The sequence below is a fragment of the Pleuronectes platessa genome, chromosome 12 (assembly GCF_947347685.1).
Source record: "Pleuronectes platessa chromosome 12, fPlePla1.1, whole genome shotgun sequence".
In the NCBI taxonomy this organism is placed as follows: Eukaryota; Metazoa; Chordata; class Actinopteri; order Pleuronectiformes; family Pleuronectidae; genus Pleuronectes; species Pleuronectes platessa.
The window spans coordinates 21,209,198-21,233,469 of record NC_070637.1 but is presented as its reverse complement, the minus strand read 5'-3'; the positions used below and the strand labels follow the sequence as shown (position 1 = coordinate 21,233,469).

At 44.9% G+C, this 24,272-nt stretch overlaps 3 protein-coding genes across 3 annotated transcripts in view; 1 reads left to right on the top strand and 2 right to left on the bottom strand.

The window, feature by feature from the left end:
• Positions 1-10,665, bottom strand: part of camkmt (calmodulin-lysine N-methyltransferase) — a 98,849-nt gene extending 88,184 nt beyond the window's left edge. The window contains exons 1-3 of the mRNA XM_053436390.1: positions 10,330-10,665; positions 8,663-8,841; positions 8,240-8,304 (exon numbers count right to left, since the gene is read on the bottom strand). Of these exons, the coding sequence (XP_053292365.1) occupies positions 8,240-8,304; positions 8,663-8,841; positions 10,330-10,488 (403 nt within the window). The 5' untranslated portion in view covers positions 10,489-10,665. The remainder of the gene's footprint in view (positions 1-8,239; positions 8,305-8,662; positions 8,842-10,329) is intronic.
• A 1,067-nt stretch (positions 10,666-11,732) lies between these two features.
• prepl (prolyl endopeptidase like) lies at positions 11,733-21,074 on the top strand. The gene is made up of 15 exons (XM_053436388.1): positions 11,733-12,095; positions 12,996-13,124; positions 13,338-13,404; positions 13,521-13,701; positions 13,838-13,926; positions 14,025-14,151; positions 14,265-14,481; positions 14,563-14,754; positions 14,888-15,100; positions 15,325-15,500; positions 15,634-15,850; positions 15,996-16,145; positions 16,550-16,676; positions 18,002-18,090; positions 18,236-21,074. The coding sequence occupies exons 1-15, from the start codon at positions 11,988-11,990 to the stop codon at positions 18,308-18,310; spliced, it is 2,157 nt and encodes a 718-aa protein (XP_053292363.1). The 5' UTR covers positions 11,733-11,987; the 3' UTR covers positions 18,311-21,074.
• Positions 18,384-24,190, bottom strand: slc3a1 (solute carrier family 3 member 1). The gene is made up of 10 exons (XM_053436389.1): positions 23,613-24,190; positions 22,878-23,057; positions 22,614-22,759; positions 22,378-22,503; positions 21,889-22,008; positions 20,068-20,192; positions 19,693-19,894; positions 19,410-19,592; positions 19,029-19,154; positions 18,384-18,930 (listed from the first exon to the last, which is right to left on the bottom strand). Exons 1-10 carry the CDS (start codon positions 24,034-24,036, stop codon positions 18,499-18,501), a joined length of 2,064 nt encoding a protein of 687 aa, XP_053292364.1. The 5' UTR covers positions 24,037-24,190; the 3' UTR covers positions 18,384-18,498.
• Between the last annotated feature and the right edge of the window lie 82 nt (positions 24,191-24,272).

The window sequence follows — 24,272 nt, the reverse complement described above, 5'->3', positions numbered from 1 at the left end:
CAAATAGAGAGACAGAGCAGGAGAGAAGTGTGTGTGGGGGGGGGGGGGGGGGGGGGGGGGTGTACGTGGGTGCATGTGTGCGTGCGTGAATGTGTGTGAGAGAGATTTGGCACAATGTTCTTCAATAGTTAAAGAAAAGTTAAAAGTTAATTAGCGCTTAATAATAATAATAATAATAAGAGATAAACCAAGTGGATATGTTTTCATTCATTCAATTGACTGTTTGACTTTTGAAAAATGTGAAATAAAATAAAATTTTATTTATATACAGCCCATATTCACGAATCACAATGTGACTTAAGGATCTTAACAATCGGAAACCAGATCCTCAATCCTTAAACTTAGACAAGGGGGTTCAAAAACAAGTAAGAGAGTGTCCCTCTCCCAGGACAGACAGGAGCACAACAGATGTAGCTGAGCATCAATGTTTAAAAGATGAATGTGGAAAGAAAAATGTCAAACAGAGACACTATATCTTCCTCTTCTAAGGTTGAAGCTCTGATACAAAGAGACTAAAGCTGCAGCACAATGTGGCAGTTAACAGAACAGCAGAGCAGCTTCCGGCCCCTCCGCCCGAGGCCCCCCGAGAGATGCTGCAGCTAGTTAGTGATGAGTGCAGTGTCTCTGAGGGCCACTTGAAAATCTGTTAACTTTCCCCTCGGAGGCCGATGCTAACTCACATTAGCATTTAGCACACCCATTAGCGCCAACTGACAGTTAAAGGCCCCCGTGGGTCTATTTAGAGTCTCCAGACAGAGAGAGACCGTCAGAGTGAACAAGTGACTGCAGCAGTTTGTGCATTAAAGCCGTGCAGTGAGTCACCGAGCAAGTTAATGGCTTCTTAGCTAAACAGCAAACACATTAGCAGTTTTAAGCAAAGACGTGTTGACAGGTTGAAGGCTGACGGGCAGCTGCTCCATCGCTCTGTTGGGGATTCTCGACAAACTAGAACTACGGCACTGCGGCTCTATGCCTCAGCCGACCAGTGGAGTTTCCGTTTACATATTTTGACATACTTTTTTTCCCCCAGGTTCATATAAGATCAGTGTGACCTTTGACCACTGATTTCATCTTTGAGTTCAAGAGACAACTGATCAAATTTTACGAAATTCCCTCAAGAACTCATGAGATATCACATTCGAGAGGCCAAAAACATGCAGGACCTGTGGCGACCGAAATTTAATGAGTGAAACTTTTAACACATTTACATTTTTTAACTGTTTTAACATTATATAAGCTTTAAAGTGAACAGCATGAAGTAGAGTACAGTACATGTTGGTGATATGGCTTATAGGTGGAATGATGATTGTGTGTGTGTGTGTGTGTGTGTGTGTGTGTGTGTGTGTTTTTTAATAGGGCCGGTGTATGCTAGGCTTAGGTGGGACATTGCCAGGAGGGGCACACACACTGGGGTCGGGTGACTTAAATGGAGAAAAAATCCAATAATTGTATCTGTCCAGAGGGAGGGCGAGCTTTTAGCCAGGGGAGCGACCTGTTATTACTCTTTCTTTTTTCTTTCACTCTTTCATTTCATCCCCTAATTCTAGGGTGAAGGGGTAACCTAAGGAAGGGAGGGACCGGAGTGGGGAGACATGAGGGTTACAGCCTGAGCTTGCTGTTAAAGTATGTCCTTGTAATTAGCTGAGTATTAGCAATGGTGACAATGCAGGAGCACTGGGCAGGGAAGCACCCTTTAACGCTCTACTCATTTCCTGAACTTAATCCCCAGCGCTTACTGGTAATAGTGCACACACATCTAGACACACACACACACACACACGCACTCTCTTTCAGTCATGCACAAATTCACATAATCAACTGGCTATAATGGGAGAGGACTCCCTCAGCAAAGCTACACCCAACTGCTCACCTTCAATCCCTATTGTGCTCAAAGTCATAATGGTGCTTCACTGCAGGGAATTTCTTCCTGCACGTGCATGTGCGTGCATGTGTGTGTGTGTGTGTGGGTCTGTTTGTGTGCAAGTGTTCATTTATGTCAGCATCTGCACATTAGCATCAAGTTGTGTGACCGTTTACTTCTCCGGTGTCAGGAAGACTCCAGCACCCAGCAGTACTTGGGGCGAGTCCCTGTTTCGTGTTGTCTCTGGTGAACGGATGGAGGAGACAAGAAGCGAAAATCAATTACTTACAATTAAGTCAACCGGCAACTCTTTCAATGTGCCCTCGAGCCACTCAAGTCTTGCTTACGCTGCCTCCAACCCCCAACCGCTGCACCACAGAGTGAAACGCACACACACACACACACACACACACTGCATGCATGCACAAGACACATCCACGTACTGTGTGACTATCTTTTTGTATTTTAGTGGTTTAATTATAGACAAAGAAACAATTACAAAGGCAACAGATAAAACTGCTCTTCAACAGCTCAGGAGTATAATGTTTTAATGAACTGTTATAAACATAAAAAAAGGAAGCAAACATCAAATCATGTGCCGGTTATTATTCACTTGGCTTCTTTGAAACATCTTAAAAATCTCTAAATGTATTTCGTCCACATTTTTTTTAACAGGAGAAAAAACATTAAATTTGAAAGCACAGAATGTGTTTAACCATATAATGGGAAAAGCTACCAGCTACTTCCACCACATTTACTGATCCCTCTTAACCACCTTGCAGCCTGTCCCATTAAAAAACACTGTACCTCATTGTGATACTAATGATTTAGATCTAATTAACCCCCGTCTGACCACAGCATGTGAAACTACAGAGCGGTAGAGTCTTTGTGAGAGTAATATGCAGAGTAAAACCAATGTGTGACTACAAATCGGTCTCTTTTGTAAATCGAACACAAGCTCCTGTAGGTATTTTAGCTCATTTCCAACAACCTAAGCCGTCTATTCACTCTCTGCTGAAGCATGTTAGTGGGGTATCAGGCTTGGATATTATGAGGAAACATTCTAAAGCCCAGTTGGGGTTATCGGATTTTCATTTGAATCAACTCATGCGGTAGAATTTCTTTACATCCTAAAAACCCTGACACCACATACGTCACAATGTCGTCTCGGACAAATGTCTGGAAAACGAGTTAAAAGCGAGTTAGGGCAGTTAAATGAGGGGATGTTAGTGCTTATAAGATATTCTTCAAAGTGCCACACACATATCTAAAGACAATTTATATTTCTAGATATGTAACAAATGAAACCAGGTCTCGATTGACTTGTAAACAAATCACAAAGTGATCTGAGAACAAACTTAGGAGAGTATTGCTAGTTATAATCACTATATATAAATACTATTATAATATATTTATACATATGTGATATAAATAAATGAGGAATGGAGTTTATAGAAATATGACATATTCCTGGCAAAGGAGCAATTAACCACAGCTCAAAGGAATAAATAGAGAGAGAATATGAGCCGGGGCCTGTCTATTGGAGTCCAGGGGAAGCGTGTGTCCTATTCTTGCTCCACATTGATTTTTGTTCCATTAGCTTAAATAAAAAATCAGACGAGCCACCTGAGCTCAGTCCAGAGCACACCAGTGGAGAACCATTTCTATAGAGAGCATGTTATAAACAGCGCAGAGGGGGACCACAAACCTTGTCATTGACACAACAGTCTGAGTGAGCGTGTGTGTGTGTGTGTGTGTGTGTGTGTGTGTGTGTGTGTGTGTGTGTGTGTGTGTGTGTGTGTGTGTGTGTGTGTGTGTGTGTGTGTGTGTGTGTGTGTGTGTGTGTGTGTGTGTGTGTGCCTGCCAGCTCCTAGTCTAGCTCTATTGTCTAACAAGGTCTAATTAGCACTATGGCACAATGAATTAGCATAATTATGCAAACAGGGCTCTGCTGTAGGCTTGACACAAGGGGAGGCTACGGGGGGGCACCTATTACAACACACACACGCGCACGCACACACTAAGAACACTTGGACACAACAAGCAACACATTAAACACACACACATGCCTGTGATAGATCCACTGGATACAGAAGACCCGCGCACACACACACACACACACACACAAGCGCACACACACACCTGTCTCACACCCGGACAGCACACAACACACAGCTCTCATGTTCACTGATGATTGGCCCATTTGATCGGACATTTATCTGCCACGTTCAGAGACAAAACACTGTAGTAACAGATGCTGACACTTCCTGTAACAAACAGTCACTACGCCACGACACACAATACAACAACACACACACACACACAGAGAAATGACCTGCTTACATTCTGGGCTTATAGTATTTACCAGCGGGGGTGATAGGTGAAGTCGGTGGGAGATAATAGGGACGACTGAGCGCCTGAAAGGCGACCAGGCATTCAGACAATGACAGCTGGAGTGAAGAAGGCTCTATTTAGCTTCATTAGGATGCCTGGCCCTTGATTACTAACACACACAAAGACATCCTAGTGCAGGAAGAGGGAAAGCACTCTGAATGGGATTGAACTGCATCAGTGGCGCTAGAACATGCAACGATAATTAATTCCATGTGTATGAGCAGTGTGACCTCTGCCTGCAACATGAACCCAACAAGTAACTCTACAAACCAACAAGTCCTCTTACCAAAAGCCCTGCAATGTCAACAAGCTTTACTTAAACCCTCTCAAACAAACACACACACACAAACACACACACACTGACACACACACACACACACACACCTTCTCTGATGTATTCGTACTCAACCAACCCCAAGGGCCTGCATTGTGCTCTACAGTCCTGATCCCTCGCAGGAAACAAGCACCCCTAAAACCCCAAACAACGCCACCACAAAGCCGCTCTTACAATTACAAGCCCCCTCCGCCGGCTGAAGAAGAGGGAAGGTCGGAAGTTCGGAGTTCAAATAGTTCAAAGTGATCGAGAACAGGCTGAAATAAATAGGCCCCCAATCATTCACTGACAACATAATGAGCTACAAGTGTAACTGCAAATCCCTGACTTCTGGATGACCACCAGAGGGGGTGATGTGTGCTGTGACCTCTCATCATGTGTAAAAACACAAATAAAAACATATATCAGTCATAACCTTAAAACACGTACCTGGTTATTATTTATGTTTAATTAATGTTTTGTACATATGCTTCAAAGAGAAATTTAAAGAAGTTATTTATTTTAATCTCCTGCAACGGCAATAAAACATTGCTGGAGAAAAACACAGAATAACAAAATAACAAAGACTGACATTGACAATTTGATTTTAATAAAATGAAATGCTACGATGTTGATAAAAATGAAAACTCAAAGCCAGTGAGAACATTAGTCTTCAGTCTAATCGAAGCAAATCAAATTCAAAGTTCAGTAGCAGGCTATTCCCACGACAGAGAAACAATCATTCATCTTTTATTATTCCACCTTTTGCCCGATGATATTAAAAATGTATGCTGGTGAAATACTGCATGGTCATGTTAATTAATTGCAAAACTTAATAAGAAGAACAAAAGGTGACCCACAGCAATAAAATGAAACCCTATGGGACTCGTATTTGTCAGGCCCAGTCAGATGCACGGTCTCTGTGGCACCTAAGAAGTCATTAAATGTAGTTTAGTGATTTCTACTTTCATTTCTTTCAGTGCAGAGTCTCCTCAGTCATCTGCTGCTGTCTCTGCAAACACTCCCCGCTGCTTACAACCTCCTCATGGAGACCCCTCTCGTCCTGAAGTAAAACCATTGACTGCAGCTTATCGTCGCCTTAAGAAACAACATATTGTTCACGTACGTGCACAGTGGTGGGACAAACACAATGGCCGGCAGAGAGCGTCGTGCTGAGAGGGGGGTGGGGGGGTGGTGGGGGGGGTGGTGATTTTAAGCTGAGTCCACACATTTTGGAGGCGGTGAGCTAATCCGGCCGGACTTTTTAGCCTGCTATTCAGGAGGACAAGGACCCCTAGGATCTGGACTTGTCTGCACCTCAGGGGAGGGGGATTATCAAGATAGCAGGAAAGGTGGAGAGGGTGTGATGGTGGCCAGAGTGAAAATGGGTTTATTAGCAAGAGGGTGTAGATTTGTGTGTGAGGCTGTGTGTCTTTGTGAGGAGCACAAAATACTAGGTGTAGGTGTGTGTGTGTGTGTGTGTGTGTGCGCGAGTGTGTGTTAAGAGGGGATTCTCTCCGACCACATCCCCCAAAAATATACCCCTGAGCTCTGACAGGGTCGACTCTGGGCCTTTCAGAGCCTCCTCTCAACCAGTCCTAATTGATCTCACGCATTACTAGTCCCAAACATGGGATGGAGAGGGAGATGGCTGGCTCATTGTCTGAGGAATGAGGTCCCCTTTGCTTGTGTCTCACCCCTCCTTGTGCACGCTCACACACACACACACACACACTCTCACACACTCACACATATATATATATATACACACACTCCACCTCTGGCATGCCCATCCACCATTTCCTCTTCTCCCCCCCTTTCCCCTCCTCTATGCTCTCATCTCCGGCTGTGCTAATCCACCGGCCAAGTCAGGAACTCAGTTACCCATCTGGCCGAGCATGACTCAAGCTGGGAGGGGATGGAGGGGTGGGAGGGGAGAAGGTGGAGAAATGAGGGGGTAAGAGGGGCAGATTGGGGGGAAAAGGGATGAGGGTAATACTGTGCACAGCCTGAAATGAGGGAGGAGAAACTGGGGCAGGTGTGTTTATACTAGTTACTGAGGAAAAAATGAAGAGAAAGACAGAAGAACGGAGAGAATGAAAAATCTGTGAAATACAAAGAGCCCAGCGGGAGCTGCCAGAGCCCGACAAGGACGATGACCTCTTCTGTAGCTCGCTAAAAAAAAAAGTATTGATCCTATTGTCTCCTTGTAGAGAAAAGGGATCATCCGTTCTAGCAGCTCTGTCGTGACTTATATCGTCTGATCCCAGTGTGCAGTGAAGTAGCCTCTAGACATGGTCTTCACCTCTGACACTGACTCCTGGGGAGCCATCTGGCTGGTTAACACTAACACACCATGCTCGTCATCACCATCACGTGCCTGTGAAGACGGATCTTTACGCAAACAGGTTCAGAATTAATATATAATACAAATTTGTCTGAGTATGACGTCTATGGAGCAGCATCTTTTCCCTGTTTTGTTTTATTGCACTTTTAAGTATGATGGCTTTTCTATCTTTGAATAGTGCTTTATGATTATTATCATCATACTCATATTTATATTTTCTGCATCATTACATTTTTTGCCGCTGTTTCTAATGATCCTTGTCTTGATTCTAGAATATTTCATGAGGTGTAGTGAAAGACAAATAAAGTTGTATTATACTGTCACTAATCAGTGTTTAAGTAGTAAAGTAGTAAACTTGACCTTTTCAAGGATAAAGAAATGTGTAAACTTTAAGTGTGTGCCAACCCAAAGACACACACACACACACACACACACACACACACACACACACACACACACACACACACACACACACACACACACACACACACACACAGACACAGACACATTAGACACTCTGTAATCTCAGGCTGTGTAAAAACAACATCAATTTGTTTTAACCAACAGAAATGATGTACGTGTACATTTGCATATAGAGCAGGGAGATGAGATCTGATCACAAATGGTCACAGGAGAAATATATTCAGGACACATGTTGTCCACTTGTGATGGGATCTCTGTTGCATTAATAGGAACAGAACAGCACTGCAGGAAGTACTACTGTTTATCTCTATCAGAATGGTGAGAAAACGGCACAGGTAACAAAGGAGGACAGATTCACCAAAATGTAAAATAATGACCCAAGATAAAGAGGAGCAGCACAGTCTCTGAACTGCATGGAGCTGGTTTGTAATGAGCTGAACAGGAAGTGAAAGCAAAGCTACAAGTACAACAACAGAACACGACAGAGAAAACTGAATTAAAGTCAGTCGAGCTTCACCACATGAAGGTCAGAATCCAGGCTCGTGTTTGTGATGATGCTCCTTCTCTCTGTATCACAGACCATGAGCAGATCTGTTGGAGCTTTGTTTCCTCCCAAACCGCTCATCACTGTCCACTGAAGTAATGAGAAGACTAAAGTGGGATTCACCCTAAAGGACGTCTGAAGGTGTTTGGGAGGAATGAGCACATGATGCAAGAGAAACGCTCTCATTCAGAGAGGGAGAATCAAACCCCCGGCATCAAACCCTCAATCAAACAGGAACCACAAACAGTATGAGATGCGTGTGTGTGTGTGTGTGTGCGTGTGTGTGTGTGTGTGTGAAATGCACATATGCTTCACATATGCAATGACTTCAAGTATGAAGATTAAATTTGTACTCACAGACGTTACCAGTGTTGTCGAAACTGTTGAGCACTTCATTCACCCTGAGAGGACCCAGGTTATCCCTGAGGGAAACACAAATAGAGAGAAGAATAGAATGAAGAACGTGTTTCATCACCATTGTAGACTCATGGCTTTGTTCTAATGAGAAAGTATTCGGTGTGTCGCGCATTTACGGTTCTGGAGGACACGTTGGGCCTTTACCAAACCAAACCTTGACCTCAATTACGATTAATGAATGAATCAGTTCATGATCTAAGGCCAGCCATGTGTAGAAAACATGTTATAACACTGACTTTTACCTAAATACTCTGATGTGCTGAAGTATCATATATAGTTGTGTTGAACTGTATTTTTGCCATCATGAAACTAGAGTTGTGTGTGCGTCCATTCAAGTGTGTGTTTTTCTTTGTTTGTGTTTACCTGAGTAAGGCACTGTACTCTGAAAAGCACACACTTCTGTACTCCACCCACTGGTCATCTGAGGTATCACTGGGGTCTTGTGTCACAGGCCTTTTCCTGCTGAACAGGTTAAACGTGGCGAACCTGCGCACAGACGCCTGTTTGACCTCTGGACTGTCGGCCTGCGACTGACGCAGCACCTGAGGGAGGCACAGGAGGGGAGACACAGGGGAGCTCGTGAATTCTGAGTTCCACAAAAAGGGCAAAACGTTAAAATCCCCTTATGACGTTGGAGCATATTCAGAAATATCCACTTTTCCTGTTTTGGCTCTGCCACATTTCAGCTGTTTTAGAAATTCAACAAATGTTATATCTTTAATTTCTCATGGAATGGAAGTTGTCTGATCTTCACACTGAAAGTCTAAAGCACAAAGAGTTTATTACTGTGTGAGGTGGGAAAAGTGCAGAGTGTGAGTTTGACCCACTCCTGGGAGCTTTTCCTCTCAGCCAAGTGTAACATCTGTCTAATGCCCATCTATGGGGAAAAGTGAAGAGCTACTGCTCTTGTGTGTTTGAGGTTCTTGTGCATGTAAAGAGTAGGTAATGAGTTTCTGTGGCCACATGGCAGAGTTAAGACTCTAACCTGAGGCAAGTTTAAGGGTGGATACAAATGGGTGTCATTCCTAAATGGTTGATGTGATTTGTTCTGTTAAAACTATTAAAATAAAGGTGAAAGTCTACACGCTGTATAATGTTAAATATCAGTTTAAGTTGTGAGTTACATAATAAGTCAAAGCAGATCCTAGTTCTACTTTGTGGACAAAATTAAGCAGAAAAAAATTACAGGCAGAAAAACTGGTAACTACAGCTAATAGTAAAAGATGGAGACAGCCCTCCACTGATAACATTGAACCCCCCCCAAACCAAAATGAAAGCTCTCGCTTATACAGCTTGAATCTTAACATGTGCATCAAACTATGTGAAGAACAAACAAATATCATGTAAATTGCATCTTATTTGCAAACACAAACAGGGGGCAGTGTTCTTAAAGATGACGACGACAACAACAACAACAACAACAACAACAAGGGTACTTTGATTTGAAACAGGTGACAGTTTCTATGTATGTATTGAGATTATCCATGTTGTGTAATACAACACAAAATGCATCCTAGTTCTTATTACTAGAATTGACACAACAAACATTTGAGTAATTTGTGTCTGGAGTGATGTGTTAGCTGCTGTAACAGTGTAAAGGGAAAACAGGACACACCTCCTTGTTCATAACATTACAGCAACTATGTCTGTGCAGATTCTCAGTCATGCAGGTCATTGTAACTCAAAACAGGTCAACTGGACTAGGTTGAGATTCTTGAAGATGTTTCCTTTCTCATCCAAGAGTCTTTAAAGAAAACTCAACCAAGTCCAGTTGAGCTGTTTTAAGCATTACTATGTGACAACAACTAGTTTCACAAGTGTGTTTTATTTTTATAAAATATAAAACTAGTCAAATAATAAATCCTGTACCAGTCAAACCAGAACACAGCGACCTGTGCTTCTCCTACAGTGAAACATGTTGAATCCATTCGCTGACGCCTTGTTATGAGGAATAATTACTGAAATATAAATCTCCATCATCTTTAAAAACACATTCCAGTTCCTGGGATACGCTCCTGGGATGATCGTACCTGTCTGAGCAGGGTCCACCGGGCTTTGGCCACATCACCCCCGCAGCTCTCGGTCCTGGAGGAGCGGGAGTCAGCGGAGCACCTGTCCCCGTTCAGCTCCATCCTCCGGGGGGAAGCCGGCTCCTTCTCCTCCGCAGCACCGGTACAGTCCCTCTCCATCGCGTCTGCCCGCTTCCACACGGGGATCAACTCACCGGCTGCACGGCTGTCACGCGTATCGGTGGCGACAGGAAGGAATAAAGCTTCACCAGCCGGGGAATCACCACAGGGGAACGTGTGTGACTCTTTTCACCTGTTACCTCCACGATGATCAGGGAGGCACGCTACTTCCGTACACTTCAGGCCTTCAAGGCATAGCAATGGATTGTCGAGTCTCTGGTGCAGGATTCCACCGGTGCACAGATACACACAGTGGTGGGATTTACTTTCTTAGTGTGCAATATACTGTGTTGATGTATTTTATGTAAATAAAGGGATGTGAGGGGCTGTGTTGGCCTGCAGCTATTTACATTTTAAATGTATTGAATTATTTGCTTGAATCTGCTCCTTTTCAATCAAGATTTGAGATTTTGTGTTTGCATTTAAATTGTTTTGTTTGGTCTAAGAATGAAATAAACTTAAGCGTTAAAGAAATGTGTAAATAATGTGGATTTTATTCATTATTTACTTTATTTGAAGATGTATTTAAAAGATTCCTCATACACAAGATATTAGTTGGCAAAGTCAGATACCAGCCCAAAAATCAAGCTCAATCAAGATAAAATAATTTCACGAGAATATATAACTTTTTTCAATATCATCAATGAAATACGCATGTTGGCTCTCTCACAATCGCAAAGTAAACCCATTAAAAAATAGATCAATAAATGAGTAAAACAGATTATACATCGAAGCTAAAACAGATAACTTTACAGAGGAAGATTCATTTTGAGGTAGGTTTCAACAGTGGCTGAGGGATCTCAATGCAAAGCAAATGAAGAAAACACATGCAAATAGAAAAAACGACACTGGAAATGTGATGAACCTGGCAGCAGTTCAATATGTCATTTGTATTTTTATTTCAATTTGTTTGTGTAAACCTTTGTCTGCTTATGTGAACACAGGCTCTTTTTTGGTTTTTATTGTTCTTTACATTTATATTTAGAAAATGTGAAGGTTTTAATGTTCTTTGTTGTGTTTGAAAAATGTACTCATGTAAGGGAAACATTTGAAATTTAACACAAGTTACGCTTCCTACCCTTCATTGTTGTAAGATCCTACATATCATGATGTTGATGAACCCTAATTGAGGGCCCCCACGGGAGTTTTGGCTTGGGGCCCCAATAGACTGTAGCATTGCCTCTGCCTCTGATGAGACTCTCAATCCACATGTCTGACCTCGACTGCTTGAGTCTGTCGCTGCCTGCTACGTCACCACCAGCTGCTTCACGTGCCTGGGATGGATCTTCTCTCTCTTGACTGACAGATGCACAAAATCACGTAAACAACGTTGAAACCCGGAAACAACAGGTGGAAACTCAGTGACCGCTCGTTGCGTGGGTCGCGTTTGCCGTCGTGAATCCCAAATGGGGGACAGTCGGCCACTCAACCCCCACGTAAACAAACGAGCCTACCCCTGGTTAAGCTAGCTGGGCTAACTGCTAGCTGCTAGCCGGGTGATGGCAGCTCTCTCGTCTCTGCTCGGCTCCTCGGCTCGAGTCGCTGCTTGGATTCGACCTGTTTGTAAACAGATGGCTCGTGTGTCCTCGCAGCGACGCTACACGCGGGTAAGAGAGCGGGAGGAGCTCTGGTTCCGTTACCTTCCTGATAAACCTTCACCCCGACAGCGTGAGGTCATCCATTATTCACCGAACAGGTGTAAAGGAGCCACGATGACCAATGTAGATAAAACACCTGAGACACGTGTTTCCTCCGGATGTGGATCAGTCACCACGGGAGGAAACTACACACATATAAACACATGTACACAGTTTTATTAAAGCTCAAACTTGATGGCTTTATGTTTCAACTTTAAAGTTTGATTCCACTGTTTACATAGTTGTATATGATGCAAACATGTGGGCACCAGTATCATAGTATATGTAATAGACTGTGTGCAAGTCTGGTATTTTGTAGTTCTTCTATATTTACCCTTATTAAACAGAAAGTAACAGTATTTATAGTTTTTCTACTTGATTTCACTTCAACCAACAATGAATATGAATCAATGTGAAACCCATTCACTGTTCCTCTCACTGCACATATTGTTCCTGTTTTTACACTGTATTAGTGTTTATTCCATTCATATTTTTCTATATTTCTTATATTATTACTAAGTATTATTATCCTTAAATCTATTATTACTTACTGATGCCTATTTTTGACTCTTACTGCCGTAATATTGCAAACTTCCCCATTGGCACTAATACAGGATTGTCTTATCGTATCTCATCCTCTTCATCGAGATGATAATTCAGACTTTGAGGAAGGAACTTTATTGCAGGGATCTAAAAAACGCTGACACACTGGTTAACAGACTTGTTAAAAAGTTTTACAGTTCAATGTCATAGTTCAATGTCCATCCTCTGCGACAGGAGACAATAACCTTTATTGACACAGCAATTCCCCCTTACCGTTGGAAGTTTCAAAAAGTGCAGCCTTAATTTAAAATGCTGTTTTATTGGCAGGAAAATTCCACCTCACCTGCTGATCGCCTCAGTTCTGGACTCGAGACGTACAAGGACCTGCAGAAATATTTCAACAGGAGACTGAGGGCGATGTACCGGAGGATCTCCAGCACAACTGATCACTCAGTGGTAAGAACGGCTTTGACACAGCAGTGTAATGATGATATATATGTTCATGTATTTGTGATGATATAAAGTCCCTCATATTAAGCACCAACATTCATCCTTATTACATTTGATACAAGATCTGGAAAATTCAAGTGACTTCCATTCAGAAATATTTAACTTCAGGTAAATTCCACATTGTTTTTTTAGAATCCACTGTGGTCTCTCTTTTCACAGATCTGTGGCCACCATCATGTGTATTTCATTGAAGGCGATGGCATCTACAGGATGGACAACAGACAGAGTAAGACATCATGAATGTAGCGAGACAGTGTTCACTAATGACCCTAATTCTATATCTGCAAGTTTAGTGTCATTCCCACTTTTGTGAATGACTCAGTTTCCTCTCCCTGTTCATAGGAGACCTGGAGCCGGAGCAGGTGCTAAATGTAGGACAAGTCTCTGGAGGAGAGGAGGAGACAGAATCTAAGAATGGAGAGAGGAAGCAGACGTTTCAGTGGATCGTCCAGAGAGTACGTTTATCCCCACAGGAGAAGCATCTCGCTGCCACGTTAAGAGCGGCTCATAGAGAGGAGCTGAGGTGAATCACACACAACAGCATTAAACCTACAAAACACACTCCATCTGGCAGCACTGTTTTTTTTTTTTGCTTGTGTAAATTGAATCTTTTTAAGTTAGTGAATTAAAAAGCAGAGGTTTGTACTGTGAAATTTCAGATGTGTGGTTGTGAAGCTAAAGAGGGAAACGTCCACTTCTTTGGATCCTTCACACATCTTAACAACACTGGACAAAGTCTTCAGCTGTGGTATGTTTTAAATGGCTGCACTTAAGAACAAAATTCACTGAGAAAAGCGATGTTAGTGCACAGGCTAGAATAAATGTATATTCTCTGCGTCGGTACAGAATGGGCCACAGATGAGATCCTGTTCTTCACGACCCTCGAGGGCCTGCGCTGCAGCAGAGTGTCTCGTCTGGATCTGACCTCCGATGGAAGCAGGGCAACGTCTGTGTATGAGGAAACACGGCCTGAGTAAGTGTAAGTGATGTTTCATCCAAGCCGTCTCGACCCCAACACCGTCTGTAACTGAAACACTGCACCCCCCCCCCCCCCCCCCCCACCACCACCACCACCACCACCCCCAGTGTGTTTGTGGAGGTCACCCTTTCCAGAGACCGACAGTTACTGAGCATCAACTGTAACAGCAGGACCAGTTCAGAGGTGCTGCTGGTCGATACCACAACAACCAGCGTAGAGCCTCTCCTGGTTCAGCCTCGACAGCCGGACCTCTTGTACCACGTGGAGCACTGGAGGAGGAAGCTGATCATACTGGCCAATACAGGACCTGGACAGGAATATCAGGTAAAACAAAGTGGTTGGAATAAAACATATTCTGAAAAATTGAGATTTAAGTGAGGAGATTTAATCTTCTTTGCTCACTAGGTGGTACAAGCTCCACTCTCCAACCCCTCCATGGTGTCCTGGGTCCCACTCTTTGCCCCTCCTTCTGGCTCTACAGTCAAAGACATGGACGTGGTTGGAGACCACTGTGTGTTGACTGTTAGAACTCCGACCAATGAGATCGTCCTGATTGTGATCCCGCTGACTCACCCTAAGAAAGCCTACACTGTGCCGGTCAGTGTGTCAGGAAACTCTTTGCATTTCTTGCAGACGTTCTTCCTTGTTTTCCATTTTGCTTGTATTATATATTTCCCTATAACCTTATACCCATCTCTTATACTGGCATATGTCTACACTCGTTCCCCAGCTCCCTACCTGGGCTTGCGCCATTCAAACCAAGAGACCAGGCTTGGCAGACCAATGCCAAGTGTTGGAACTCCTCATCTCATCTCCAGTCCACCCACCGGTGCCCTACTGTCTCTACCCAGAGGACGGGCTCCTTCTATCAGTCACTGAGGATGGATCCGTCCGAGAGAACCAGGAGGATTATACCACCTCACGTTTAGAGGCCTGCAGCCAAGTGAGAAGACACATGCACACACACTGACACAGTATCTGCAGGGGGGTGAACCTTTTGTATCAAGACTCGAGTGTCCACTGATAAAGCTCTTTTTGCAACTCCTCAGAAGTGTTTAGTAGCACATACACCTGACAGAAAGGAAGTGATGACATTTGCCAACTAGGGATCATTTAACACTTGGCATCATCCCAGTTTTCAGACTGTCTCCTGCCTCTCCTCTGCAGGACGGTACCCTGGTGCCAGTCACACTCTTCCATGCAGTACCTGTGGAAGGTCTGAGACAGGCGCCACTGCTGACTCATGTCTACGGAGCTTATGGCAGAGATCTGCACATGGACTTCTGCCCAGAGAAGAGGCTGCTGCTGGAGCAGGGCTGGGCTCTGGCCTACTGCCACATCAGGTAACCTATCATCCCCACTGCAGCAGCCTCAAACTTACTCAGCAGTTTTATTTGCTGATGAGAACGTATCTAACTTAGTGTGGAAAATCTAACTTTGTTGTAAAAGTGAATCGGTTCTTTCCCTCCTCCTCAGAGGTGGAGGAGAGAAGGGTCTGTCCTGGCAAAGACAAGCTCGTGAGGAGAGGAAGCTGAAAGGAGTGGAGGACCTTCACGCCTGTCTCCAACACCTCTTCTCCTCAGGAGTCTCCTCACCCTCACTCACTGCCCTCAAAGCCTGCAGTGCTGGGGCTGTGCCAGTGGGGGCGCTGTGCAACAGACACCCACATATGATGCGGGCCGTCACCCTGCAGGTTAAATGTTCAAATCTATTTCACTTTTAGCGTTATTTTGATTTGGATTAAATACATATTCTGAATAAAAAGAGAAATACAGAGAGTCTACTCATTCATCGTAACATGGAGCCTCTCCAAATGAAATCTCTCTTCCTGTTTTCAGGCTCCTTTCCTGGATGTGTTGGGGACGATGGAGGATCCCAGCCTGCCTCTAACTCTGGAGGACAGAGAAGAGTGGGGGGACCCATTAGGAAACCCCAGACACAGACTCAGCATCTCCTCTTACTGTCCCCTTCACAACATCACTCCTCAGGTATGGGGAGGGGAAATTTACAAGTAAAAAAAATGGGGCTGTAGTTTTTTGTGCCTGTTAGTTTGCTTTTTTCTGCATCTTCTTGCTTTCTGAAAATCACTCTTTAATTATATCTACGGTGCAATGGAAAGTGTCCTGTAAAACCAGAGAACAGACTATGCTGAAATCCCATTTGAAATTCCCATGGCCCACAGCCTGAATCTGAATAGCACTGGGTCAATTAATGGTTTCCAGGCTTTCTCTGAAATCTGTCCAACATAAGCTGAGGAGCTCTGCTTGTTAAGTGCTGTGTCTTACTGACAGATCTCTAACTGGAAATATGCATAAGCCTCAGAAATGTTGTCTAAGGGGACACTGAGGACCACTGTGTAACTTGTTTATCCGTCTCTGTGTGTGTGTGATAGTGCTATCCATCAATGCTGCTGACAGCCTACAGCAGCGATGCCAGGGTTCCTTTGGCAGGTGTCCTGAAATACACTGAGCAGCTAAGGAAAGTCATCCACACTCACTTCACCACGGATCCAAAGTCGGGTACATAGAAGCACAAACACACACACACACACACAAACACACACTCAAACTCTCACACATCAGCCCTTTTCAGACATGAGCTCTGAAGAATGTTTGCACAATAAGTGGACTTTCTCTGGACATTCATATATGAAGAATGCAGCAGGAGATTCTCACGTTCATGTCAACACAGAAATCTCCAAAACACTCTGGTGAGGGGTGGTTCAAGTTTCAGGAGGGAGAATGTATCGGATAAATAACACTGCTGGGATCACGTGTTTATGTTTTCAACACCGACGTCGGCCTTAGTCACTAAACACACGAAATGGTCGTCTTGTCAAGTTGACATCTTTGTTTCTGTCTTCTACGTGTATGACGTCTCTCTTTCATCCTGAGATATTTGTATCCTCCCAGTTTCACGTCTGTGGCGTGCATCCTGTAGATTCCATCCCCTTCAATGAGTGCATCGTTCTGTGGACACATTCCAGAATAGATTCCCACTCGTTCCACTTTCTTTTGGGTGTAATTTCTTCATCCCAGAGGTTTTAACAGTTAAGGGTCGACTCCCAGTAGACGTGTCAGTGTGCACGTCTTGAGAGGCAGCAGCAGCAGATGTGTAGATGTCTGTCTGGGGGGGGGGGGGAGTGCTATCAGAGTTTTAAGTTCATGACCAAAGTGTGGCATAGGTCACCTTGTAGTGTAGCATGTGTGTCAGCTAATTGCTCTCATTTCCCTATAGACAGGCTCTCTCTGCCTCTCACTCATAATCTGCCTTCACCACATTGGTGGTACTCCGCTTTACACCCCTCTCTCTCTCTGCACACATTATCTCTCACTTTTTCTGTTGTTCATACACACATACGCCGGCCAGCTTAAGTGGCTCTGTGTGTATGTGTGTGTATATATGTCTCCCTAATCTGTCTCTCTGTTCTCCGGAGTCTTTGATAAAGTGCTGATGGCATAGACACACGCAGGCGGGTGGGCAGGCCCATTAGCATGGTAAAGAGATAGTGTATCAGAGCGAGAGATTAGACGCCACAGACTGGGAGCTGTCAAGGTCAAGACCGCACTTGTGAAACAGCCAGTACCACAGAGACGGGGGGGGGGGGGGGGGTAATGTGAGGGAGGCAAGAGAGGAGGGAGCTCAGTATCAGATGGGAGCAAGCATGAATGAAAGGAGAGTCAGGAGCGAGAGAGGGAGATAAGATTTGGGGCAACCGGACAGAGAGAGAAGGGCAGCAGAGAAAAAAAGACACGGAATAAGAAGATAAATGTCTTGGAGGAAGTTTTAAAGATAACAGATCTTTTCTTTGACCTTTGACCCCTGATCCTCATCGTTCTTTCAGGATGTGAACCAGCACCAAACATCGTTCTGAATATCCAACCCGGAGCCAATCACCTCGGCCCAGACGACTTTGAGCTGATGCTGGAGGAGGTAATTAAATTCTCAAGATCCAGATTTGATTTGGATCTGCACCAAACTGCCCACACTCAGAAATATCAGTCGGCTAAACATGGCTGAGATTTTTTTTTCATCAAGATCCAGCTCTTTTTTGATTTATTTTCTCTCCCAAACACAGGAGGCCCTGAATCTGGCATTTCTATACAAAGAGCTGGGACTCGAGCCGCCGAGACGCAAGAGAAGGAAACCGTGAGGCCTTTCGAGAGGTTGTCGGGAATCAACATGGACTTTTTTTGTCAAAGGAAAAGACAAAGATGGTGACTGTGTCTGTTGCGGTTCCTTTTAATTCTCTGACATACATCCCTTACAGAGGAGACACCAAAGAAACATCTTGATTTCTACTGTGAAACTGTAATAACTGAATACCAGTGTCCATTCACGTTAGCATTTATAAAGTATGTCCATGGCTCCTAAATAACAGGCCTTCTCTGAGACGTAGCACTGTTTGGGATGGTCGGGATTAAACCGAGTGGGCGCGGAGAACTGAATCACCAAACCCTCCCCCGCCTCCGTCAGGATCCGAGACTTCTGAAGCACTTTGCCATCGCTGACACCGCTCGTGCTCATCAGCACCGGCAGCTGGTCCGGCAGCTCCACAATAGACGAGAGGTCTGTGACGGCAGATTCTTTGCCAAAGTTAAGGACCATGAGGAAAGCTCGGTGTAGCCCGTCCAGCTCCCTGAGGTACGAGAAGACGTTGGCGTCACCGTGGATGAAGCAGAACCACCCGCGGTGAAGCGGCAGCTCCGACTGACGCAGGGTGTTCAGGAAACGGTACTGAGACAGAACCGAGCGTCCATCTTTCTTCTGGACCTAGGGGAGAGAGAGTGGCCGTTTTTAAAGTAAGAAACACAAGCAGCCTCTGGTCAGATGTTCCTCCCGAGTTGAACAGAACTAAAAGATCTCTGTACCTCCACGTTCACACTTGTGAAATCCGGGTGAACCGGCAGCCAGGTGGCGTTGGTAATGTTGTTGAAGCCTGCGTTCATGTGACCACTCCACTGCATGGGCGACCGCTGAGGGTCCCGACTGGCGCTCTGCAGGGACAACAAGCAGTTTGACTTTATAGAGCACAGACACTTCAACCTATACACATGTCGGTAGAGTTTCATTCAAATATGGTCAAAATGCAACAAACTGGAAATAAATCCTGCCGTAATAAATGTTTGTCTATTTTCATTGTTGACAAACATCTTGTCCTGTTGTGTCGTTGTTATGATTATGCAGCAAATTATGCTTCAGTGTCTAGTGCATCTACTTTAAATCCTTGTTAGTGTGTGCAGAGTACTGACTGTGTTGTATTTGCCAGCGGGATCTTGGATCTCACTGTCCGTGACATTAATGTTCTCCATGCCGATCTCCTCTCCGTAGTAGGTGGTGGGGGTGCCGGGGAGCGTGAGCAGCAGCATGTTGATGACACGGATGTAGGTCTGACCAGCGCTGGTGGCAATCCGAGGCTTGTCGTGGTTTCCCACCTGGAAACAGAGGGAGTTAGAGAGGTGCAAAGGAAAAGGTGAAACAAGTGGGGGATGATTTAAAGATGCCAGAGAACAAAATAGATGAACGGCGACTCACCACCCAGTTGGCCCATCGCCCAGTGGGCATGTTGGTCATCCACAGCTGGACCAGTTGTTGAACCCACAAGCCGCTGGTGTTCTGAGGCAGGTCCAGCAGGTAGAAGTTGAAGGGGAAATCACTTTCTTTCACCTGCGAGGTGCCGTAGTACATCATGGTCTTGTCCACCTCCTGGTAATCGTACGACTCGGTCACCATGAACCTGGAGGCGGCAAGAAGGTCTGATAAAAATCAAACTGACCCACAGCCAAGCATGGAAACTCATCCGTTTCAACCTATTACCTTTTATTAAATAGATCTACTGACCACATACGATAATAAAAATGTCTTGTAGTGTTTTAGATAATCTCAATCAGCACCATATTCTTCACATACCTGTATCTGCCAGGCTCACGGCTGTAAAGGTCCATCTCTGCCCTCCAGTCCCTCAGGAGGTCGTGCAGCCCCACCTGACTGGTGGTGTAGTCGTGGTAAAGGTCCCACTCTGAAGTCACCGCCTCCTGGAGAGGAAGGAACATGAAGAAAGATATTATTACATTTAGTTTCTGCAGAGAAGTAGTGTTTCATTCCCAGTAGAGTTTCCTCCCTGAGATCATCATCTCCAGTGCATTAGTGCAGCTCAATGGTATTCTCCTCAGCCCACTGGGAGTTAGTGGGAACGGGAGTGTAAATGCATTTCTTTGTCTTTTCTTAGGCCAGAACTCAGGGAGCAGCAGCAGGACAGGTAGTTGGGAAATAAGTGGAAACCTGATACAGAGCGAAGAGGCCAAGTAGCGATCGACGAGTAATGTTGTGCAAGAATTATTAAAAGTTTTATTAAAATAAAGTTAAAGTAAATCATTATGGGAAAAGATAAACACACTCCTGGATATCAGTTCTCTAAATTATCATCTTTTCATCAAGATCCCTAAATTAATCCCTGAAAAACATTTAAAATGGTGAAAAATCTCCCGTTGATAAAATTATTGAAAAACACGTTCCTGGATCTGTCCCCTCATCCAGATCCGGACAGAGGTGAAAACATAACTTGCTTGGCAGAGGACATGATTATGAGGGAACCAACTCAGGAGGTGCTTCAGTCTCTTAAACCCGATAACACCCAATGTGAGTGTATTGTGTGTCGGGGGAACTCAAACACAACACAACACACATATTCCAGTCAGAAAAGACCAGGCCACTGATCTATTCACGCTCTTTACCACTGGCTTGCTGCCATGTGACCGAACCATTTAGCAAGCTGCCTTTAAAATACACTGTTGGCGTGAATTGAGAGCTTCAGTCGGCAGTAAACCACTGAAGCAATAATGATAACACAGAAAGTTGCTTAGTTATGAACACGGCCTTGAAAATCTCAATAAACCCATATTGTACATGTGACTATATATATTGCCGTGTTGTTTAATTGCACAAGAGTCTTGTTCTGCAAATCACAGCTTTGTGTGTTTAATTCTTTTTAAAAAGAGGTTGTGTTGGATGTGGGTGCTGCAGCAGCGAGTTCACCTCTAAGTCGACAGTGAGCAGACGGGTCAGTCTCAGTGTTATTCTGCAGGAGTAAGTAAATCCCAGTGACTCGCCAATCCACCCAAATATGCGTCTTTTCAACTAATCTTTCCTCTGGGAGAAATAACTTCGTTCTCCCGGGAACAAAACCTCTCAGTCAGCTTAACTCTGAAAGGGTCGTGAACTCCTTTTGAATTCAGAGAATGGTATTTGGTCCAGAGGAGCTCCAGAGGACCTTGTGTTTAAGCCAGAGATGACGATGATGAATGATAACGTTCTCCCACTCCCACTCAACAGTTTGTTCCTCCAGCTTCACGGTGCTGCTTCTACCCCTCACGCTGATAACAATCTGGACTCTGATATGTCACGTGTCGTATAATTCAATAACGTAAAATCGTAATATAACCATGTAACCGAGCGTCGCAGCAGACAGGGCTCACTGAGCCGAACCTTGACCCACTGGGAGCCGGGAGGACTGTTGGTTAAACTGCAGCTCAGCCTTACAAGAGGTTAAATGTGTTAAACCTCTTGGGAGCTGAGTTACACCTGCTCTGCCATTCGAGAAGGATCCGTTTCCACTGGCAGATCAGAGAGAGAGACCGTGTTGGGTCAACGTGAGGACAAAGAGCAGCTCCACCTGAGCCGGGGAACCTCGCTCCACCAGGGATCGAACTCAACTGAAGAGGAAACACTTACTGGGGCTTTCTCTGGGTCCACCTGTGGCTCGTCCCTCAGGTGCGCGGCCTCCAGGATGTGCTTCACTGCGTCCATCCGGAACCCGTCCACTCCTTTCCCCAACCAGAAATGAATAATATCCTGAGATGAAACAACAGATATACATATGTATCCATTCAAATACAGTGTGTCCACAGTAAAACTGAGACTCTTTCTCCTATCACAAAAAGCCTTTACACAATCAGTTAACAGGGCAGGGGTTAACAGGGGGGGGGGGGGGGGGGGGGGGGTTAATGTGTAATCGGTTTCCTAACGAAACACAGATTACACCTGATGTATGAATACAGCAGTGATTGGTGCAGAGTGGAGGAGACAACAGAGATTTGAGTGTGAGATACAATATCTGAATCACAGATAAACAAAGAGAGAAGTCAGCAGCCGTGTGTGTGTGTGTGTGTGTGTTTTGTGTTGTGTGTGTTGTGTGTGTAGTGTGTGGTGATGTTATCTTACGACAATCTCCTGGCGGACATCTGTGTTTCTGAAGTTCAGGTCCGGCTGCTCCTTGAGGAACTGGTGCAGGTAACATTGTCCTCTGACGTCATCGTAAGTCCACGACGAGTTCCCGAACACACTCACCTGAGGGAAACAGCAGGATGGAGAATTGTTGTCGTTAAGAAACTCTACAAACACACACGTGAACACTTCCTCCACTCCTCCACAAACTCCTGTGATCCGCAGATACCGACCCAGTTGTTCGGTCTTGGAGATGTCTCGTTGCAGTCGGTCCAGACGTAGTAATCCTCGTAGTGAGGATCTCTGGTCCGGCTCAAGTTAAACCAGCGGTGTTTGTCACTGGTGTGATTGGGAATGAAATCCATGATCAGCTTCAAACCTGGTGGAGGCAGACAGAGAACAGAGTCAAAGGTATTCACTGTTCAAACCCACCAGGTGACCCCTGAAAGAAGAGGTGTAGTGGTCCATCCTGACCACCTCCACCTCCAGCTCCTCACCTTTGTTGTGCATCTCAGCCAGCAGCTCCTCAAAGTCCTGCATGGTTCCAAAGAGGGGGTCAACGGCTCGGAAGTCTTCCACGTCATAGCCAAAGTCTTTCATGGGCGAGCGGTAGAAGGGACTGATCCAAACCGACTTGATGTTCAGGAACTCGAAGTGATCCAGCTGCTCCTGAATTCCTGTCGGAGCAGAGACACCACGGTGACAGTGACGAGGCTGAAAATACCTCAACTCCAGAGACCACCTGCTGACCCTCGACAGCAGAGTTAACGTGGATATATTTAAAAACAGTTGGTGCTTGCTGTGGCTGTGTTTATTAACTATGCTGCTAACCATACTATAATGTAAGTGTTTTTAAAGCTTTCCTTTTAAAATCCCTCTTCCGAAAACACAGCAATGTTCTATGAAGTAGCTTAAAATGAAAATTTAAGTAAAAGTACTTGCTCTGCATCTGAGTAAACAGTAAAGTATATCCAAAAAATCAACTTGAAATATCCACAGTAAACTAAATGATCACCTCTTCAATTGATAACATGTTCATTCAAAGTATTTCCCTCTGAAATTTGAAATATAATAGTTTACAAGTAGATTAAAGTCGTGATTTGTAATTATGCCAGGTAGTGTAAAGTAATTAAGTACATTTACTCAAGTACTGTACTTTGCACTGGCAGTACAGTGTTTACCAACAACCCTCAGCCCTCCATAGGGTTCCCTGTGGGTCAGGGGCATTTTACCTTTGAGGTCTCCCACACCATCTCCGTCCGAGTCCCTGAAGGAGCGGGGGTACACCTGGTACACCGGGGACACCTGCCACCAGCTCAGGCACCGGGGAGACAGGGCGATCACCGTGATGGTGAGAGCCACCAGGGTCAGGGTGCAGGCCACGATCAGCCAGAACAGGACCTCCCGGGGCACGCGGTACCGGGCCTGGGAGGAGTACAGCAGCAGCACCTCCTTGGGCATCCCGGCGTAAGGCTTCAGCTGCGTGTACTCCTCCACAGCCGGGTCCAGCTTCACCGAGCTGGAGTCCTGCTGCTTCTCCTCCGGCAGAGGGGGGCTGGTCCCTGAGCCGGAGCCCACACCGTCCACGTCCTGGAAGTCAGGGTCTCTGGTGTAGTTCATCAGCACCATACTGGTGCTCTGCTTCTTAGAACTCATCTACTTTATTTAAGAATGGAACAAATCCTGTGCTGGTTTGGATCCACTTCACCTCAGACTGAGAGAGTCGGAGTCACATGAAGTTGTCTAAGTGCTCTGAGGGGGTCATAGTACACACAACTCTCTCTCTCTCTCTCTCCCTCCCTCTATCACACACTCACACACACAGATCAGTTCCGCCTGTGGAATGTGGGAGAGAGGAGAGTTGAATGGTTAGAGATTAACATTTTTTGGGT

Coding starts and splice junctions, on each gene's coding strand:
- prepl (XM_053436388.1), top strand. CDS start 11,988: ATGGCAGCTCTCTCGTCTCTGCTCGGCTCCTCGGCTCGAGTCGCTGCT. Junction 13,125..13,337: donor GCACAACTGATCACTCAGTG/GTAAGAACGGCT, acceptor CTCTTTTCACAG/ATCTGTGGCCACCATCATGT. Junction 16,677..18,001: donor CACCACGGATCCAAAGTCGG/GTACATAGAAGC, acceptor TCGTTCTTTCAG/GATGTGAACCAGCACCAAAC.
- slc3a1 (XM_053436389.1), bottom strand. CDS start 24,036: ATGAGTTCTAAGAAGCAGAGCACCAGTATGGTGCTGATGAACTACACC. Junction 23,058..23,612: donor TGGTGTGGGAGACCTCAAAG/GTAAAATGCCCC, acceptor CTGCTCCGACAG/GAATTCAGGAGCAGCTGGAT. Junction 19,895..20,067: donor CGTGAGCCTGGCAGATACAG/GTATGTGAAGAA, acceptor TGCCGCCTCCAG/GTTCATGGTGACCGAGTCGT.